This window comes from Rutidosis leptorrhynchoides, chromosome 2, assembly GCF_046630445.1.
Source record: "Rutidosis leptorrhynchoides isolate AG116_Rl617_1_P2 chromosome 2, CSIRO_AGI_Rlap_v1, whole genome shotgun sequence".
In the NCBI taxonomy this organism is placed as follows: Eukaryota; Viridiplantae; Streptophyta; class Magnoliopsida; order Asterales; family Asteraceae; genus Rutidosis; species Rutidosis leptorrhynchoides.
The window spans coordinates 695207215-695224705 of record NC_092334.1 but is presented as its reverse complement, the minus strand read 5'-3'; the positions used below and the strand labels follow the sequence as shown (position 1 = coordinate 695224705).

Genomic DNA, 17491 nt, shown 5'->3' with positions numbered 1-17491 from the left:
ATTATATAAGATTAGAATCTTCTGTACTATAAAAAGCTTAGAAAATGAATGGAGAATAAGAGTAACACTTGTGTTTGAGAAATAATGGGGTACATAATTTGCTTACACTAGATGGATATTTATACTACAATACAAATGCTATATGCGTTCAATTTTCAATGAGGAATAGTAAAAAGATATGGAGTGATATAATTGATCATTCAAATCTTGGACTTTAGAGGACACATATCTTGACTTTTAGGATACTTATATATTTAAGATATAACAGTACATGCTTAATGAAGGGTTTAATTTAAACATGTCAATTTCTTATCGAAACCATACTTGTCTTACTATTTTTATTCTTAAAATTGACCATTTCGTTGTCACCATACCTATTATTAGCAAATGTATTTCAACATCCATAAATTTTACTTATACGAGAAAAGACGACCTATAAAATGCAACACTTGTAAAAGCGAATTGCGACTATATGTCTTCTCCTCCATGTGTTGTCGTACAATGCTACGACGAACAGTATTTACTATTTCTGGAAACAACATCGCCCATATAAAAACGGTACCCATCCATTTAGGCTCAACCAAGTATTCATCTCCACGCCTCACACTATTCACAATTGCTTTAGCACACTCTTCAACAGATTCTAATGGTAACCACTCTAAATTTCCCTATCAGATGGAAAATTTAACAACAAATTGAATCATAAGTAGATTAAAAAAATCTTAATTAATTAATCGATTTAATTTCATTTACCTGTTTTAAGGAATACTTGTTAGCTAACTCGGTGTTAACCACCCCAAGAGTCGCCATGGTGATAGTAACATCGGATCCGCACTCAACTCGTAGTGTTTCAAAGAAGCTTTGTTGTGCTGCCTTACTTGCCTATGAAACCGTTAATATTATGTTGACCAAAATTGATACGTGTACATTATAGGAAAAAATGCAATAACTACGGAGAAGTTATGAATATTAAATAGGTAATGCCGTTCAAAAAATAAAAAATTAATTAGTTAATAATATCCGGTGGTGGTTCGTTGGTCCGTGGTTTAGGGGTGGTCCGGTGGTGGTCCGTTGGTCTGAGAGTGATATGGGGGTGGTCCTGGGGTGGTCCGGTGATGGTCCGTTGGCATGGTGGTGGTCCGTTGGCCCGGTGGTTGTCTGGTGGTACGAGGGTGGTCCGGTGGTGGTCTGGTGGTGGTTCTGGGGTGTGGTTCGGTGGTGGTCTGTTGGTCCGTTGGTGGTCCGATTGTCCAGAGATGGTTCAGGGGTGGTCTTATGGTGGTGCAGACTCAGTGGCGATTCTAGGGTCAAAACTCAATGAGATCCTATACAATATGAGTGATAATTTGTAAAAAAATTTCGTAGTAAATGACTATTTACTTCCATAACAATCACTAATTTTGAAAATGTGGGGTCCTATCCGTAAATTTAATGGTGGCCTATATAATTTAGTAGTATTTTATACATAAATTTTTTTAACTAATGGGGACCCCACTCCACTCTAAGTGGAGTCGCCATTAGGTGCAGTTGTGGTGTAGCAGTGGTCCGGTGGTGGTCCGGGGTCGGGGTGTTTCCGGTAACAAATCATCATCAATTCAATCAATCAATAGTTGGTGGGAGGAAAGAGACGATTGTTAAATTGTTAAATTATGACATAATTATGTTCTTTATAAAATGAGAAAAGAAAGAAAATAGGAAATGGAATGTCTAACCCATGGACTTACATTGTAGACGCTTAATCTTGGTGTATTGAACCATCCACCACAAGAACCCGTGACAACGATTTTACCTTTGCTCTTTTTGAGATGTGGTAGAGCAACATGGGTAGCATTAACTGACCCCCAAAAGTTTACGTCCTGAAAAATAACATAACATTTTAAATCGCCATATATTTTATCGTGATCATATTTTTAGGTCCGTAACATGAGAAGTAGAGATAGAGATGAGTGCATACCATGACTGAAATATCATCTGTAAGGCTTTGTTGGTCTTGAAAGAGTCCAATTGTTATGATACCAGCATTGTTTACAAGGCAATCCACTGTTGGCATGGATCATGAACATGTACCACATGATAATCATAATATATAGCTAGTGAAGGTTCATTGGAAAATTTATCAAGAAAGTAAAGGTTCATTGACCTGAGAGACAGTGAGAGTATCGAGTTGCCCATTTAAGCATGAGTTTATACCCAGGCAAGGGGTGTGGACAATAATATAAATATACCAATGGAATTGAATAACTCACATTTACCAAAATGGTTTATTGTTTTATCAACAAATCTCCTGCAATCCTCAAGCCTCAAAACATCGCCTTTGATCACAATCACGTCGGGCGATCCCAGCATCTTAGCTTTCCGTGCAACATCAACAAGTAGTCCCTCTCTTCTCGCAACCAATGCTAGTTTCGCTCCATGTTTCGCATACTCATAAGCCAAATGCTTCAATAATATTACCAAATCGATCAACACATACATTAACAAAACACTCTATGTTTCACGTACTCATTTGCTATGTCAATCTTTGTTAGGCACAACATAACTTAAACGTCAAAAAAAAAAAAAAAAAAAAAAAAAAAAAAAATGACGTATGTGGACAATTATTTTAGTCCAGATTATGATAGTTGGTAAAGTTAGACACTTATTTATCTATATATCAATTGTCAGTTGCCCTTTTAGTTTGATTCGAAACAAAGATAGTATACAAATTACCTCGCCAATACCAGAAGAAGCTCCAGTGATAATAACTACTTTTCCCGCGAGTTTTTCACAGAAAATAGATTTCACACAAAACCGTAAGAGGCGGTATAACGTAAGTAAAGGCAAAACGAAGATGAATAAAATGATCGATATGATCGGAGAAAAAATGTTGAGAATGTTGTGAATCAAAGCCATCAACTTCTTATGGCAACAAGTTAACTAAGCTAAGTGTTTGTTGAGACTGAATGTAACGTTGAGTGTTTGTGAATCTCTGACTATTGCTATTTATAGAATTTGATAGAGTGCACGTGTTATGCTCAATGTAATTATCGATCAAAAGATCATTATATGGTTATTAATCGGTGCGGTGTTCAGTTTTCTCAATTTATTAGGTTTGGTTGTTCGATTTTGATTTTCTTGAAAGCGAAACTAATCAAACCAAATACCCAATCAAAGTCAAAACCGAAATCAAAATCGAACCAAGAATCAGATTTAAATTCTCTTCACTTTCAGTTAAAATCAAAATTTAACAAAATAATCATAGAATTCGATTTTGAATTTTCCTTTATTCTTGAAAGGCAGGGCTTTGGAATCACTAACGGGGGAATCACCTACTCACTCGATCATTTTTCACACACGCTTGTTTTCGAGAGGAAACCTGATCCGCGTTACCAGAATCCCATCCATCAATCCATACTGCATGGTATATTGACCGGGTTTAAATCCTGAATTTATCCGCGAAGAAAACCTCCCTGGAAAGGTTCAAATTTGCGACCACTTACTCCCCACCCGATACAAAGTATTGGGATATCACTCGAACACAAGTGCTGCACTGCCGGTGGTTAGTGTATATATATTTTTAATTCGACTTTTCACGTTGAGATAGGTTAGTGTTGTATATATATTAAAAATGTAATATATTGTTAGTTTAATTTGATTTTGAATTCAATTATCATTTTTTAACTTAAAAAGTGTAAAGTAGAATTGAATCGAAAACCAAACTCAAATTTATAAATCGAATCATAAACTGAAATTAGATTTGATTTTATTTTTTTGTATATTCACTCATTTCCATCGAATTAAACGTTTTAAAACTGAATATTGGAAACATTATATTGGAACTCATGTAGTAGTGATCTACCTCTTTTAGCGGGAGGTCATGAGTTTAACTCCTATGCGGTGCAAGATTGCACACAAGATTGCCCCTTAAATCTTGAATTGCACTCAAAGATGTCTTCTGAACATCGCGTTGCGGGGGCAGTGGGGGAGGGGGTTTTACCTCTCAATCCCTCTCATTGGGGTAGATTTTTTCCTGTACAACAGTTGGGAGCGGGTTATAAAGCAGCGGAAGATGAACACTTCGGTGGTTTAGTTTCCGCTAGATAATCCCGAGCCGCTGTTAAAAAAATAATAATAATATTGGAAAACTCCGAATCATTGTAGTAATTGTTTATTTATTAATCTCATATAGGCACGTGACTAGAGTTCAACCACTTATTGTGGCTGTTAATTTGCTAATGTTATTTAGGCACGTGAATAGACAACAACCGATTTTGTGTCTGCTTATTTATGTTCGGTTGAGTTAATTGTACTATTAGTCCCTCTAATTTATCCAAAATTATACCTATAATTTTTTTATTTTAAAGTTATACCAATAGCTTTTATGATTTTTAAAATCAAAGCGGTGGTCCTACTTTTAACTTACGTTTATTTACTCCGTTAACCAAATTGATTTTTTTTTTTTTTTTTGAAAAGCAAGCAACTTTTATAAACAAATAACAAGAATGTACAGTATACACTTTGAGCAGGGGGAAGAGATTTACCCCAATGAAAGAACCGGATCGCAAAATAAATACAACTAACGAACCATAAAAAGCACACAAAAAAGAACTATAAGCACATATGAAACGCAAAATAAATCAACCCGGATCAAGGTTATTAGTACTTGGAGAACACATATTTGTTGGGCATAATAACCATTGAAGCCACTCGCCCGAAAAACCATTTGAACGATTCTTAATCCATTCATACGTCTTTGACTTGAATCTCGCTAATTACCTTCGCGGGGGCCCATGACTCTTTACCAAAGACCTTCATGTTTCTATTTTTCCATATAAGATAACCTGTAATCCACATAACCGCTTGCCAAATCTTCTTGTTGTGATGAGATGAGCCGGAGAAATTATCGCCCGAAAATACGTTTTCTACTGAGAAGATGTAAAGTTCGAATTCCACCATTTAAGTATACCGCCCCAAATTTCTTTAGCAATTTTACATGACAATAACGCATGATCGATAGATTCAACTACATCGTTGCACATAGGACAAAGGAGAGAGTCTAAATCAATACCTTTTCTATCGAGTTCAACTCTTGTTGCTAACTTATTTCTACAAGCACGCCACACGAATATACCGAACTTTTGTGGAATGAGGTTGTTACGCATGGTAGGAATAAGTGAATTAATCCTAGAAATGCATAACTCGTCGATTTTTTTAGCCGCCAACTTTGAAATGAATGTACCATTGTTGGAAAGATTACATTTCCACGAATCACCACCGTTACCTAAAATTGCATTATTTTTTATCAACATGATTAATTTGTCGATTTCACCATGAAGACGGCCCGTAATGGGTGTGATGATCCGTCCAAATCCCTTTGGACGAATACATCATTCATCGATTTCACATTGAGGTACTGACCTCTACATGATACGTTTTGTAAACATTGCATTCTTTTGAAAAGGCACACCATAATTAAATATCAAATTCCAAAGTTTTCGACATCTGATGATTTCTACATATAGACAATCACCGTAAATAATAGTTTACCATAATACATCCGTTGTCAATGTAGTCAAAATAAGATACATGGTGATGATTTTGTGAATGCAAAGTTTTCTCGAATAAAGCATGTATGACTCCATGCACATAGCTTGTATAACGTATAAGCAAACAGCGGAAGACTTCTAGGAACTTGAGAATAAACATGCTTAAAAGTGTCAACACAAAGGTTGGTGAGTTCATAGTTTTAATGTTGCGCATAATCTGTATATAAAGGTGGATCACAAGATTTCAGTTGTTTCATCCAGAAACGTTTATCAAAATATTCCACAAGATTGAGCACTCTGGTAACTAAAATTTAACGTCTATATAATAAGTACCCCTGTTTTAACATACATGCAACCAACATGTACAATACACGCAATCCAACGTGTACTAAACTCAAATAGCATACGTCTGTTTTATAGTTCAGGCTAGGGTTTCTGTAACATCCCGCCTTTTTCCGGTTACTTTCCGTTTAATTATTTAAAGTCCGTTATATGACTATAACATCTCCCGTTAATATGCGTTTTAAATTATCTCGTTTAGGTAATTCACGCACCCGAACGAAAGTTGAGGGACTAAACTTGACAAGGGATCAAACTCTTGACTAGGTCAAAGGGTCAAACCCCTTTCATCCATTCATTTTCATCCTCATCTTTTACTACTTCCAAATCCTCTCAACATTCAATCCTTAATTCATCATCTAAATCCGATTTTGGAGGCTAACATCAAAACAAATTACATATTTGGAATCCTCTCTTCATTCTCTACGTTTTGATACTAATTTCATCTCGATTGGGTAACTTTCTAAAAACTCTAAATTTCATAATCTTAGTGTTCTTGACTTAAAGGTGTGTTAATTAGTGTCTATGGCTCATTGTGATGTCGTATATGTAATTTGTATGCTCGATCTTGTGAATTGACATAATTAGCATAAACTTGAAAAAGAGCTTGTTAAATCTTTGATTTTGGATAATGAAATGTGTTTAGATGTTAATGGTTGTGTGTTCAAAGTGTTAGTTACTTCATTAGCTTCGTTTTGGTGTGTTGATTGACATGAAAACCTTACATTAACATGATTATTGATTTTGAGATTTTGGTTAGGGTTTGATAAGCTTTATATGAACTTTTGATGTATCAAATGCTATGAAATATTGTTGATAAGTGTTTTTTTGCAACGTGTGTTTGATTACCTTCGAAACGGCATATCATACGTATAAATTGGTTACCCGAATCATGAAATGCGTTTTTAGAACTTGAACCTTTGATTATGAACGTTTAATGCGGTTTTGGGTTGTTGTAGGTGTTGAATTACTTGTTGAAATGTGTCTAGTCGTTTTCTTCGTCAAAATACCTTTCCAACGGGGTATGATACATGTTTTGGTTGTTTGCGGATCATAAAATGTGTTAGTTTGGTTTTTGGTTCGTGCACTTAGAAGGTTTCTGCATCAGACTTGAATACCAATCTGGACGCCGTCCAGACCCTTGGACGCCGTCCCAGATTTCAAAGCTGGACGCCGTCCAGATATTTGGACGCCGTCCCAGCCTTCAAAGCTGGACGCCATCCAGACAATCTGGACGCCGTCCAGACAATCTGGACGCCGTCCAGATACACTGGCAGGCTTCTGTCTTCGCTGGTCATTTTACGGAAAATGTTTGCTATGCTATGGACCTCCGATTCAGATGTAACTTGTTCTAACATGCTCATATATGATTAAAAACCTCATAAAAATAGTTCGGGACCCGACCCGAACGTGTTGACTTTTTCGTTGACTTTGACCCGACCTAAGTTGACTTTTAATCAAACTTAACCAAATATTTGTGCAATCGTTCTAACATGCTTTTATACTTGTACCTTGCATGAAACATGACAATTTGATTCACATGCTATTATGATCGAGTCTTAACGAGCCATAGGACTAATTGAACACTTTGACCTATCGTGTTTACCGATATTGATATAAACCTATTTGTTTAGGTCAGGACTAGCATTGTTCTTTGCACAACATTACTTGTTGAAGTACTTATTACTCGTGCACACAAGGTGAGATCATAGTCCCACTTTTACTCTTTTGAAACTTACATTTGGGATGAGAAAACATAAACGTTCCTTTTTAACTAAGTGAACACAAGTACAGGAAAACAAACATTCTACATACGAGTTTAGAACAAAAATCCTCAATTCGATTATCATTAGTTACACTTGCAGGGTGTAAGCGAGAACTTATGTTATATGGCCATATGGGTTTGACAAACCCTCATTCAAACGGTTCGCTACCGTTTACGAATGAAATATATTTTCGAGAAACAGTGTATGTTCTAGCACTAAGGTGATGGGGTTCTATGGAAGGAATGTTAAGCATTGATAATTGGGTGCTCGTGATAACAAATTTTTGGAATGGTTAACTATTATTGAAATGTTATAAATCTTGTGGTTCATTTGTACTTACTTACTTAAACCTATGATTTCACCAACGTTTTCGTTGACAGATTGCTATGTTTTCTCAGGTCCTTGAACGATACATGATACATGCTTCCGCTCATTATTTTGATACTTGCATTGGATGTCGAGTATATATGCATACATGGAGCGTCTTTTGGCTACTTTTAAATTGTGTCGCATAAGTTTCATTTGTACTTATAACTTTGTAACGTAACTTGTGGTGGAACTATTCTTGTAAACTTTGAACAATCTTTACATTTGAAATGAATGTGACATATCTTTTGGTCAAACGTTGTTTTAAAGACTTATGACCACGTAACGAGACCTAAGTAGACGGCGCCGTCAATGACGATTTTGTCGGATCGCTACAGATGGTATCAGAGCATTGGTTGTAGGGATTTAGAGTTCATTGGTGTCAACCTCGAGTCATAGGGTACATTGGTGAGTCTAGACTACAACCGGCATATAGACTTGAAGTAGGAATTACTTGACTACTTGTGCATTTATACTCGAACGCTTCTACTCATATCTACTCTTAGTTCATCTTAATCTCACGTTGTTTAATTTGATTGACACGCCACCTTGACTATATGATATGATGTCGAATGCACATATGAATCAGGGTAATATAATTTCCGGGATTATATTACGGTGACTCATATGAAAGTTCCGACATTGTGGCATAAAGAATTTAAGGCGAGTCAAGGAAAATTTTCTCTCTATCTTTATTCCATATCACGGTTAGTATTATTTAGAATACTAACCAACGGTATTCTTTTGTTTTGAAGGAACAATGCCTCCTCGCCGTGCGCCACGCCGTGAAACTCCCGAACAAGCTCTACAACGCATGATAGCCACCGCCGTAGATGCGGCCATGGCCGGTCACTCATCCAACAACAATAATAATAACAACCACAACAACAACAACAACAACAACAATGGAGCCGGTAACTCAAACGAGGGATGCTCCTATAAAGCTTTCATGGGGTGCAAACCTCACACTTTCGATGGGACTGGAGGACCGGTTGCTCTCACTCGATGGTTTGAGCAAACGGAAGCCGTTTTTAGCATAAGCGGTTGTCGGGACCAAGACAAGGTCAAGTACTCCACTCACACTTTCTCCGGCGTCACTCTCACTTGGTGGAACACCTATGTACAATCGGTGGGTACCGATGAAGCCCACGCTCTCTCTTGGTCCGATTTGAAAGGAAAGATGATCACCGAATACTTTCCGCGCGAGGAAACCCGAAAGCTCGAACAAGAGCTAAGAACTATAAAAGCGGTCGGAAACGATCTCAAGGCCTATAATCAACGATTTTCTGAACTAGCCTTGATGTGCCCAAACCTTGTGAACCCCGAGTCTTTAAGGGTTGAACTTTACATGGATGGTCTTCCAAAGAGCATCAAACACGGAGTAATGTCATCCAAACCCCCTAATCATCAAGAAGCTTTGAACATGGCTCGCAAATTGATAGAGACTGTGGACGAAATCGTAGTACCGGCACCTAAAGCCGAGGACAAGTCGGGTAACAACAAAAGAAAATGGGAAGCTCCCCAATCAAGCAACAACAACTTTGCCAAGAAATCTTTCACCTCCGATGGTAAGAAGGGTTATGCCGGAAACCTACCTCTTTGCAACAAATGCAACAAACATCACTTTGGCAAATGTAGTAAGCTAATTTGCCATCGGTGCCAAGGAATTGGTCATAAGGCCAACGATTGTAAAAGTGCCACTCCCGTCGCTCGAAAGTGGCCCAGTGCACCAAAGACGGGCACTTGTTACGAATGTGGCCAAATGGGTCATTATAGAAATGCATGCCCAAAGAAGAAAGATAACCCCAACACGCGTGGCCGAGCTTTCAACATCAACATCGAGGAAGCCCGGGATGACACTGAACTAGTCACGGGTACGTTTCTTCTCAACAATTCTTATGTCTCTTGCTTATTCGATTCGGGTGCCGATAAATGCTTTGTATCCAAGACTTTGACTCATTCTTTTAGCACTCCACCTCTTCCATTAGATACCACTTATACCCTTGAAGTGGCTAACGGGAAACTATTAAGTGCCGACACATATTACCGGGGGTGTACGTTAAACATTTTAGGTAAGGAATTTGAAATTGACTTGATACCCATGGAACTAGGAAGCTTTGATGTAATAATCGGTATGAATTGGTTAGTCAAAACGAAGTCTCACATCCTTTGTGATCTTAACGCAATCCGAATTCCTATCGAGAATGGTGAACCTTTGATTGTTTATGGCGATAAGAGTTGCACCAGACTCAACCTCGTTTCGTGCCTTAAAGTTAGAAAACTACTCCGTAAGGGTTGTTTTGCGATCCTTGCCCACGTTAAGAAAGTCGAGTCCGAAGAGAAGCATATCGATGATGTGCCAATTGTTAGTGACTTTTCCGATGTATTTCCCGACGAATTGTTGGGTCTTCCGCCTCATCGACCAGTAGAATTCCAAATCGATCTTATTTCGGGAGCCGCACCTGTAGCACGTGCACCGTATAGACTTGCTCCATCCAAAATGCAAGAATTGCAAAGTCAAATCCAAGAACTACTTGACCGTGGTTTTATCCAACCTAGCCATTCACCATGGGGCGCTCCGATTTTGTTTGTTAAAAAGAAAGACGGATCCCTACGAATGTGCATTGATTATCGTGAACTAAATAAATTGACGGTTAAGAACCGATATCCTCTTCCTCGCATCGATGACCTCTTTGATCAACTACAAGGATCTTGTGTATATTCGAAAATCGATCTCCGCTCGGGTTATCATCAATTAAGGGTTAAGGGGGAAGATGTCTCCAAAACCGCTTTCCGGACTCGTTATGGTAGTTATGAATTCCTTGTCATGCCATTTGGTCTCACTAACGCACCAGCGGTGTTCATGGATCTTATGAACCGCGTGTGCAAACCGTATCTCGATAAATTCGTTATTGTGTTCATCGATGACATATTGATCTATTCTAAAAATGAAGAAGAGCACGAACAACATCTCCGACTTGTGCTTGAACTCTTGAGACAAGAACGACTTTATGCCAAATTCTCCAAGTGTGAATTTTGGTTGAAGGAAGTTCAATTTCTTGGTCATGTTGTAAGTGATCAAGGTATTAAAGTCGATCCCACGAAAATCGAAGCCATTAGTAAATGGGAGACTCCTACTACACCTACTCACATTCGTCAATTCTTGGGTCTCGCCGGGTACTATCGTAGATTCATCGAAAACTTCTCTTTGGTTGCACGTCCTCTAACTGCATTAACTCACAAGGGAAAGAAATTCATTTGGGCGACCGAGCAAGAATCCACGTTTCAAATCTTGAAGACAAAGCTAACCACCGCTCCTATCTTGTCACTTCCCGAAGGCAATGATGATTTTGTTGTATATTACGATGCCTCGAAACATGGTTTTGGGTGTGTATTGATGCAACGGAAGAAAGTCATTGCTTATGCCTCTCGACAACTAAAAATTCATGAACGGAATTACACGACTCATGATCTCGAACTCGGAGCCGTTGTCTTTGCACTTAAAATGTGGAGACACTATCTTTATGGAACCAAGAGTACTATCTTCACCGATCACAAAAGCCTTCAACACATCTTCGGTCAAAAGCAACTAAACATGAGACAACGACGGTGGATTGAAACTTTGAACGATTACAATTGCGAGCTTCGTTACCATCCCGGGAAGGCAAACGTAGTAGCCGATGCCTTAAGTCGAAAAGAAAGAGCTGTGCCTCTTCGTGTCCGAGCTTTAAACATCACCATTCACACCAACCTCAATAGTCAAATTCGTGTAGCCCAAGACGAAGCTCTCAAGGATGAAAACATCTCTCTCGAACACCTGAACGTCCTCACCTCTCGATTCGAAGTTAAAGAAACCGGACTCCGATATTTCGCCGGAAGAATTTGGGTACCTAGTTATGGGGACTTGCGAAGCCTTATTTTAGACGAAGCCCATAAGTCAAGATATTCGATTCACCCCGGTGCCAATAAGATGTACCACGACCTCAAAGAACAATATTGGTGGCTGAACATTAAAAGGGACGTCGCTACTTATGTTGGAAAGTGCCTAACTTGCTCCAAAGTCAAAGCCGAACATCAAAGACCGTCCGGACTACTTCAACAACCCGAAATCCCGCAATGGAAATGGGAAAGGATAACGATGGATTTTATCACCAAACTACCAAAGACGGTTGGCAGTTATGATACTATTTGGGTTTTTGTTGACCGACTCACCAAATCCGCGCACTTCCTAGCCATGAAGGAAACCGACAACATGGAGAAACTCGCACAACTCTACATCAAAGAAATCGTAGCCCGACACGGTGTACTCTTATCGATTATCTCCGACCGAGATGGCCGTTTTGTTTCTAGATTTTGGCGTACTTTGCAAGAAGCATTGGGAACGCGTTTAGACATGAGCACCGCATATCATCCACAAATCGACGGACAAAGCGAACACACAATTCAAACCTTGGAAGACATGCTACGAGCTTGCGTTGTCGACTTTGGAAAAGCTTGGGATAAGCACTTGCCTCTCGCCGAATTCTCCTACAACAATAGTTATCACGCGAGTATTAACGCTGCACCATTCGAAGCATTATATGGCCGAAAATGTCGTTCTCCTCTTTGTTGGGCCGAAGTAGGCGACAAACAAATCACTGGTCCCGAACTTATTCATGAAACAACCGAGAAGATCGTTCAAATCCGAGATAGGCTTAGGACGGCCCGTAGTCGTCAAAAGAGCTATACCGACACTAGATGCAACGACCTCGAATTCCAAGTCGGTGATCGCGTAATGTTAAAAGTCGCACCTTGGAAAGGTGTAATTCGTTTCGGGAAACGCGGGAAGCTAAATCCGCGGTATATTGGTCCTTTCGAAATCTTGGAGCGTGTTGGAACCGTTGCTTATCGTTTAGATCTTCCGCCTCAACTGAGTTCCGTTCATCCTACTTTCCATGTATCTAACTTGAAAAAGTGTTTAGCCGAACCCGAACTCGTCATCCCTCTCGAGGAGCTTACTATCGATGACAAACTTCATTTTGTGGAGGAACCGGTTGAAATTGTGGACACCTCCGTCAAAACGTTAAAACAAAGCCGAGTTCCAATTGTCAAGGTCCGTTGGAATGCCAAAAGGGGACCCGAGTTTACTTGGGAAAGACAAGATCAAATGCAAAGGAAGTATCCTCATCTATTCATGAATTCGGAAACGCAAGATCTCGAGGAAGAAACAACGACTACTACGCCTACTTAAATTTCGGGACGAAATTTCTTTTAAGGAGTAGGTAATGTAACATCCTACCTTTTTCCGGTTACTTTCCGTTTAATTATTTAAAGTCCGTTATATGACTATAACATCTCCCGTTAATATGCGTTTTAAATTATCTCGTTTAGGTAATTCACGCACCCGAACGAAAGTTGAGGGACTAAACTTGACAAGGGATCAAACTGTAGTGACCCGAACTTTTCCATGTTTATATATATTAATTGAGATTGATATTTACATGATTAAATGTGTCCAACATGTTAAGCAATCAAACTTGTTAAGACTTGATTAATTGAAATATGTTTCATATAGACAATTGACCACCCAAGTTGACCGGCGATTCACGAACGTTAAAACTTGTAAAAACGACATGACGATATATATATGGATATACATATGGTTAACATGAGATTATGATAAGTAAGTATCTCCATAAGTATATTAACAATGAGTTATATACATATAAACAAGACTACTAACTTAAGGATTTCGAAACGAGACATATATGTAACGGTTATCGTTGTAACGACATTTAAATGTATATATATCATATTAAGATATATTAATATATCATAATATCATGATAATATAATAATTTAACATCTCATTAGATATAATAAACAATGGGTTAACAACATTAATTGAGATCGTTAACTTAAAGGTTTCAAAACAACACTTACATGTAACGACTAACGATGACTTAATGACTCAGTTAAAATGTATATACATGTAGTGTATTTAGATGTATTAAAATACTTTTGGAAGACTTCAAGACATATATCAAAACACTCATACTTAACAAAAATGGTTACAGTTACTTTCCCATTCTTTTCTTTCATCAAGAATTCTAGTCGTATTCTTACCCATATTATACACAGCTTCAAAACGTACTTACTATGGGTATATACCAATAGGAACTAGCATGGGATTCCACTCTTGATTATGTCATGTATGACTAATCAATTTTAACTTCTACCATGAGCTAGTCAACTAACTAGAACTCCTTTTAACCCCACTCACCACTCACCAATTACCACTCATCATTCACTCCATTTCACTTCCAATTCTCTTTCTAATTCTCTCTCAACACACACACACTATTATGAACGTATTTTTCCAGTAGTTAATCATCATCTTCATCAAAAATCACTTCAAGAATCAAGCAATAATCATCATAGGAAGAACACTTCAAGAACACTTCAAAAATCCCTTCAAGTTTACTAATTTACTTCCAAGCTTTCTAATCCATTCCAAGTAATCATCTAAGATCAAGAAACCTTTGTTATATACAGTAGGTTATCTTTCTTATTCAAGGTAATATTCATATTCAAACTTTGATTCAATTTTTATAACTATAAACTATCTTAATTCGAGTAAAAATCTTACTTGAACTTGTTTTTGTGTCATGATCCTACTTCAAGAACTTTCAAGCCATCCAAGATCCTTTGAAGCTAGATCATTTCTTGTCACTTCCAGTAGGTTTACCTACTAAACTTGAGGTAGTAATTATGTTCATAACATCATTCGATTCATATATATAAAACTATCTTATTCGAAGGTTTAAACTCGTAATCACTAGAACATAGTTTAGTTAATTCTAAACTTGTTCGCAAACAAAAGTTAATCCTTCTAACTTGACTTTTAAAATTAACTAAACACATGTTCTATATCTATATGATATGCTAACTTAGTGATTTAAAACTTGGAAACACGAAAAACACCGTAAAACTGGATTTACGCCGTCGTAGTAACACCGCGGGCTGTTTTGGGTTAGTTAATTAAAAACTATGATAAACTTTGATTTAAAAGTTGTTATTCTGAGAAAATGATTTTTATTATGAACATGAAACTATATCCAAAAATTATGGTTAAACTCAAAGTGGAAGTATGTTTTCTAAAATGGTCATCTAGATGTCGTTCTTTCGACTGAAATGACTACCTTTACAAAAACGACTTGTAACTTATTTTTCTGACTATAAACCTATACTTTTTCTGTTTAGATTCATAAAATAGAGTTCAATATGAAACCATAGCAATTTGATTCACTCAAAACGGATTTAAAATGAAGAAGTTATGGGTAAAACAAGATTGGATAATTTTTCTCATTTTAGCTACGTGAAAATTGATAACAAATCTATTCCAACCATAACTTAATCAACTTGTATTGTATATTATGTAATTTTGAGATACCATAGACACGTATACAATGTTTCGACCTATCATGTCGACACATCTATATATATTTCAGAACAACCATAGACACTCTATATGTGAATGTTGGAGTTAGCTATACAGGGTTGAGGTTGATTCCAAAATATATATAGTTTGAGTTGTGATCAATACTGAGATACGTATACACTGGGTCGTGGATTGATTCAAGATAATATTTATCAATTTATTTCTGTACATCTAACTGTGGACAACTAGTTGTAGGGTACTAACGAGGACAGCTGACTTAATAAACTTAAAACATCAAAATATATTAAAAGTGTTGTAAATATATTTTGAACATACTTTAATATATATGTATATATTGTTATAGGTTCGTGAATCAACAGTGGCCAAGTCTTACTTCTCGACGAAGTAAAAATCTGTGAAAGTGAGTTATAGTCCCACTTTTAAAATCTAATATTTTTGGGATGAGAATACATGCAGGTTTTATAAATGATTTACAAAATAGACACAAGTACGTGAAACTACATTCTATGGTTGAATTATCGAAATCGAATATGCCCCTTTTTATTAAGTCTGGTAATCTAAGAATTAGGGAACAGACACCCTAATTGACGCGAATCCTAAAGATAGATCTATTGGGCCTAACAAACCCCATCCAAAGTACCGGATGCTTTAGTACTTCGAAATTTATATCATATCCGAAGGGTGTCCCGGAATGATGGGGATATTCTTATATATGCATCTTGTTAATGTCAGTTACCAGGTGTTCACCATATGAATGATTTTTATCTCTATGTATGGGATGTGTATTGAAATATGAAATCTTGTGGTCTATTGTTACGATTTGATATATATAGGTTAAACCTATAACTCACCAACATTTTTGTTGACGTTTAAAGCATGTTTATTCTCAGGTGAATATTAAGAGCTTCCGCTGTTGCATACTAAAATAAGGACAAGATTTGGAGTCCATGTTTGTATGATATTGTGTAAAAACTGCATTCAAGAAACTGATTTCGATGTAACATATTTGTATTGTAAACCATTATGTAATGGTCGTGTGTAAACAGGATATTTTAGATTATCATTATTTGATAATCTACGTAAAGCTTTTTAAACCTTTATTTATGAAATAAAGGTTATGGTTTGTTTTAAAAATGAATGCAGTCTTTGAAAAACGTCTCATATAGAGGTCAAAACCTCGAAACGAAATCAATTAATATGGAACGTTTTTAATCAATAAGAACGGGACATTTCAGTTGGTATCCGAGCGTTGGTCTTAGAGAACCAGAATTTTGCATTAGTGTGTCTTATCGAGTTTGTTAGGATGCATTAGTGAGTCTGGACTTCGACCGTGTTTACTTGAAAAATGATTGCTTAACAAATTTTGTTGGAAACTATATATTTTTAACATGTGAATATTATGTGATATATTAATCTCTTAACGCGTTTGATATTATGTGATAGATGTCTACCTCTAGAACAAGTCCCATTGACTCACCTAATAATAATGAAGAGTCAAATGTAAATTGGAATGATTCGTGGACTGATTCACAAGTTCCCGAAGAGGAACCGGAAGAAGAGTCGGAACCGGAAGAAGAATCGGAACCGGAAGAAGAATTGGAACCGGATGAAGAAATAGAACCGGTGGGGGAAATAATAAAACGGTTAAGTAAAAGAAAATCCTCAACCAACCGACCAAGGTTAATTATGGTCAATGGTGTTTCCGCTAAGGAAGCAAAATATTGGGAGGATTACCAATTCTCCGATGAATCGGATTCCGACGAGAATTCCGATGATGTTATAGAAATTACCCCAACTGAATTTAAAAAGGCAAAAGAAAATAATAAGGGAAAGGGCATAAAAATAGAGAAATCTAATTCCAACCCCGATGAACTTTATATGTATCGTCAACCCCCGAAGTCCTTAAGTTGTAACAATGACCCGGGAACCTCTAAACCACCAGGTTTTTCTAAACCAATGTGGAAAACGTCGGCTCGTATTAGGGGAACATCATATATCCCTAGAAACTTGGCAAAATGAACCAAAACCAAAGAAGAAGAAACAAGCGAGTCGGA

The 17491-nt window shown here is 37.2% G+C and overlaps 1 protein-coding gene across 1 annotated transcript; it reads right to left on the bottom strand.

Moving 5' to 3' along the window:
• Window positions 1-410: 410 nt before the first annotated feature.
• Window positions 411-2892, bottom strand: LOC139890397 (11-beta-hydroxysteroid dehydrogenase-like 4A). Its single transcript, XM_071873283.1, has 6 exons — window positions 2710-2892; window positions 2247-2439; window positions 1955-2040; window positions 1725-1856; window positions 754-882; window positions 411-668 (listed from the first exon to the last, which is right to left on the bottom strand). Exons 1-6 carry the CDS (start codon window positions 2890-2892, stop codon window positions 411-413), a joined length of 981 nt encoding a protein of 326 aa, XP_071729384.1.
• Between the last annotated feature and the right edge of the window lie 14599 nt (window positions 2893-17491).

Excerpts from the sequence above, each read along its gene's own strand:
- LOC139890397 (XM_071873283.1), bottom strand. The coding sequence starts at position 2,892 with ATGGCTTTGATTCACAACATTCTCAACATTTTTTCTCCGATCATATCG. Across the intron at positions 2,041-2,246 it reads AATAAACCATTTTGGTAAAT|TGGATTGCCTTGTAAACAAT; the intron begins GTGAGTTATTCA and ends CCATGCCAACAG. Across the intron at positions 1,857-1,954 it reads CAGATGATATTTCAGTCATG|GACGTAAACTTTTGGGGGTC; the intron begins GTATGCACTCAT and ends GTTATTTTTCAG.